The sequence below is a fragment of the Triticum urartu genome, chromosome 4A (genome assembly GCF_056163025.1).
Source record: "Triticum urartu cultivar PI428250 chromosome 4A, HENAU_Tu73, whole genome shotgun sequence".
NCBI classification, from domain to species: Eukaryota; Viridiplantae; Streptophyta; class Magnoliopsida; order Poales; family Poaceae; genus Triticum; species Triticum urartu.
The window spans coordinates 127,897,842-127,901,583 of NC_141876.1; the positions used below are offsets into that span (position 1 = coordinate 127,897,842).

Here is a 3,742-nt window from a genome sequence, read left to right on the forward strand (position 1 = left end):
TCACCTGGCGCAGGCTCGCGAAGGTCTCTTCCAGGTCCTGAATCAAAGTTCTCACCTCCCGAGACTTTACCACAATGTCGTCGACATAAGCCTCAATGTTTCTCCTGAGCTGCCGCCCCAAGGCGATGTGCATCAGCTGCTGGAAGGTTGCTCCTGCGTTGTGCAGTCCGAATGGCATGCAAGTGTAGCAGTATACCCCGCATGGGGTCAGGAAAGCTGTTTTCGACTCATCTTCCACCGCCATCTTGATCTGGTGGTATCCTGAGAACGCATCCAGGAGACATAGCATATCACACTCAGCGGTGGAGTCGACAATCTGGTCAATGTGCGGCAGCGGGAACGGGTCTTGAGGGCAAGCCTTGTTGAGGTTGGTGAAGTCGACACACATGCGCTCCTTCCCTCCTTTCTTCGGCACGACGACCGGATTCGCCAGCCACTCTGGGTACCGGACTTCGTGAATAACACCTGCTGCCTCCAGCTTGCGGGTTTCCTGAACGATGAAGGACTGCTTCTCCGTGGACTGCCGCCTTGCCCTCTGCTTCACAGGGCGCACGTTGGGGCATACCCTCAGATGATGCTCGATCACTCTTCTCGGAACCTCGGCCAGCTGCTTGGGTTCCCAGGAGAATACTTCCTTATTTACCCGCAAGAAGTCCACCAACTCTTTTTCTTGATCTGGGGCGAGGTTGGCGCCTATGGTAAAGGTGGCGCCAGAGGCCCCGTCCTTGTCGACCGGTATCTGCTTCGTCTTGGCTTGACCTTCAGTGAACAACTACTTCTTCTTGGTTGGTGCAGCCCCCTTGGCCTTGGGCAGGGCCTTGCTGTCCGGACAAGCTGCCGTCGTGGCCCTGAAGGCGAGTTTGAGGGCCACCAAGGCTTCCTTGGTGTCTCCGGCCACGGTGAGGACGCCCTTCCTTCCTGGCATCTTCATGAGGTTGTAGGCAGGATGGGTATCCGCCATGAATTGGGCCAGCACCGGGTACACGAGGATGGTGTTGTACAGCAAGCCGATGCGGGCGATGCCGAAGTCGATCAGCTCGGTGCGGTAGTTGTCGCGTGTGCCGAAAGTTACAGGGAGACGGATCTTCCCCGGGGGGTTGGAGGAGCCGCCGCCGACCCTGGAGAAAGTCTTGCTGGGGCGGAGCCGCTCAAGTGGTACATGAAGGAGGCTGATAGCCTCCACGGAGAGCACGTTGACGCCGGCGCCGCCATCGATGAGGGTCTTGGTGACGGCTACGCCGCAGATGGTGGGCATGCAAAGCATCGGAAGCACGCCCGAGCCAACGGTGGTGACTGGGTGATCCCCCGAGTTGAAGGTCAGGTCGGCCTTGGGCGCCGCCCAACCAGGGGGAGCCCCTGCCGCGTGGAGACGGCGCTGATCTAGCGAAAGAACGGCTTGGCGTGACGATTCGAGGGCGGCGCCTACGAGCCACCAAGGAGAGCCGTGATGACGGGGGGTGCTGGTCCTCTGAAGTGCGCGATGAAGAGGTCACACAGCTCCTCCCAGGAGGCCACAAAAGATTCCGGCAGATGGAGGAGCCAGGCGCGCGGCATGCCAGCAAGGGCCGTTGGGAGCCAGTTGGCCATGACTTTACCTTCGCCCCCGGCCTCCAGGACAGCCTCCTCGTACGCCAGCAGGAAGGCTGCCGGATCCGCCGCACCATCGTAACGAGGCGGCATCTCCGGCTTGAACTTGTGCGGCCACTGCGCCCGCCGCAAGGCGGGGGTGAAGGCCCGGAGCCCCCCAGCGCTGCGGAAGGCGCCCGTCGATCCAGTCGGAGAAGAGGCGGCGTCCATGAGAGTCGGTCAGAGAGGCAAGGCCGTCGGGGGGCAAGGCTCCGGCGCACCTCTACCTGGCGTGCCAAATGTCGGATTTCGGGTTTCGGCAAAACCCTTGAGGTTCGAACACTGGGGTGCGCACTAAGATCTCTCCCCCTCTTTAGCTCGCACTCCGTATGATCTCATGGCCTAGCTCGATGAACCCAAAGAAGATGAGACACAAGAGTTTATACTGTTTCGGGCCACTGTTGTGGTGTAATAACCTATTCCAGTGTGGTGTGGTGGATTGCTCTTGGGCTGAGGATGAATAGTTACAAGGGAAGAACATCCTCCTGAGGAGAGGTGTTCCTGTGTTTGGTGAACTTGTGTGGTTCGGGATGATCTGGGTCCAACCCCCCTCTATGGTGGTGGCTAGTCCTATATGTAGAGGCCCGGGTCCTCTTCCCAAATATTAAGCGGGAAGGGATCCCACAATGGCCAGTTTGAAGGGCGACAACTAGTACAAGCTATCCTGACAAAAGTAGTCTTCGCCTGCCAAAGCCTCTGGTGATGACGTCGTCTTGGGCTCCACGGTGACCTCCGTCCTGCTGCCCCGGTGGTCTTGGTCTCATTGCACCGATATGGAAACATTTGCCTGATGCCTCGGGACTCCTCGCCCGCGCTTGCCTCTTTAGCACCAAAGAGGAAACGAGGACACTGAACGCGGCCCACCTGGCGCCCGCCTGGCTCCAGTCATCATGGCTTGCATCACACAAACCTCGCGAGGTGTCCCTTGCCTTGATCTCTCCGCCCCTCGCGAGCTAGCCGGGTGAGGCCGCCCCTGAGGAGGTCTTGCGTCGTCCACCTCGCGAGGCTTGGCCCCTCGTGAGGGTCTTGAGTGTTTGCTGGTGAAGATGGGCCGTACAGGGCCGCTGGTGGAGCCACGCTGTGGGCCGCAGGCAGGCAAGTCTGGGGACCCCCGTTCCCAGAACGCCGACAGTTACGTCGATGCAATCTTTGACACCGATCTGAATGACTCTAAGTGACGATCTAGATACATATTGAAAGAGGGAGCGATTAGCTAGAGTAGCTCCGTGCAGAGCATTGTAGACATAGAAAATTTGCAAAATACATACGGCTCTGAATGTGGCAGACCCGTTGACTAAACTTCTCTCACAAACAAAACACGATCACTCTTCGTGTGTTAATCACATAGCGATGTGAACTAGATTATTGACTCTAGTAAACCCTTTGGGTATTAGTCACATGGAGATGTGAACTAATCACATAAAGATGTGAACTATTGGTGTTAAATCACATGGCGATGTGAACTAGATTGTTGACTCTAGTGCAAGTGGGAGACTGAAGGAAATAAGCCCTAGAAGCAATAATAAAGTTGTTATTTATATTTCCTTATATCATGATAAATGTTTATTATTCACGCTAGAATTGTATTAACCAAAAACTTAGTACATGTGTGAATACATAGACAAACAGAGTGTCCCTAGTATGCCTCTACTAGACTAGCTCGTTAATCAAAGATGGTTAAGTTTCCTAGCCATAGACATGTGTTGTCATTTGATGAATGGGATCACATCATTAGAGAATGATGTGATGGACAAGACCCATCCGTTAGCATAGCACTATGATCGTTTAGTTTATTGCTATTGCTTTCTTCATGACTTATACATGTTCCTATGACTATGAGATTACGCAACTCCCGAATACCAGAGGAACACTTAGTGTTCTATCAAACGTCACAACGTAACTAGGTGATTATAAAGTTGCTCTACAGGTGTCTCCGATGGTGTTTGTTGATTTGGCATAGATCAAGATTAGGATTTGTCACTCCGATTGTCGGAGAGGTATCTCTGGGCCCTCTGGGTAATACACATCACTATAAGCCTTGCAAGCAATGTGACTAATGAGTTAGTTGCGGGATGACGCATTACAGAACGAGTAAAGAGACTTGCTAGTAACGAGA

At 54.4% G+C, this 3,742-nt stretch overlaps 1 protein-coding gene across 1 annotated transcript; it reads right to left on the reverse strand.

The window, feature by feature from the left end:
* Positions 1 to 772: 772 nt before the first annotated feature.
* On the reverse strand, positions 773 to 1,255 carry LOC147975089 (uncharacterized). The gene has a single exon (XM_087520270.1). The coding sequence runs from the start codon at positions 1,253 to 1,255 to the stop codon at positions 773 to 775; it is 483 nt and encodes a 160-aa protein (XP_087376396.1).
* Between the last annotated feature and the right edge of the window lie 2,487 nt (positions 1,256 to 3,742).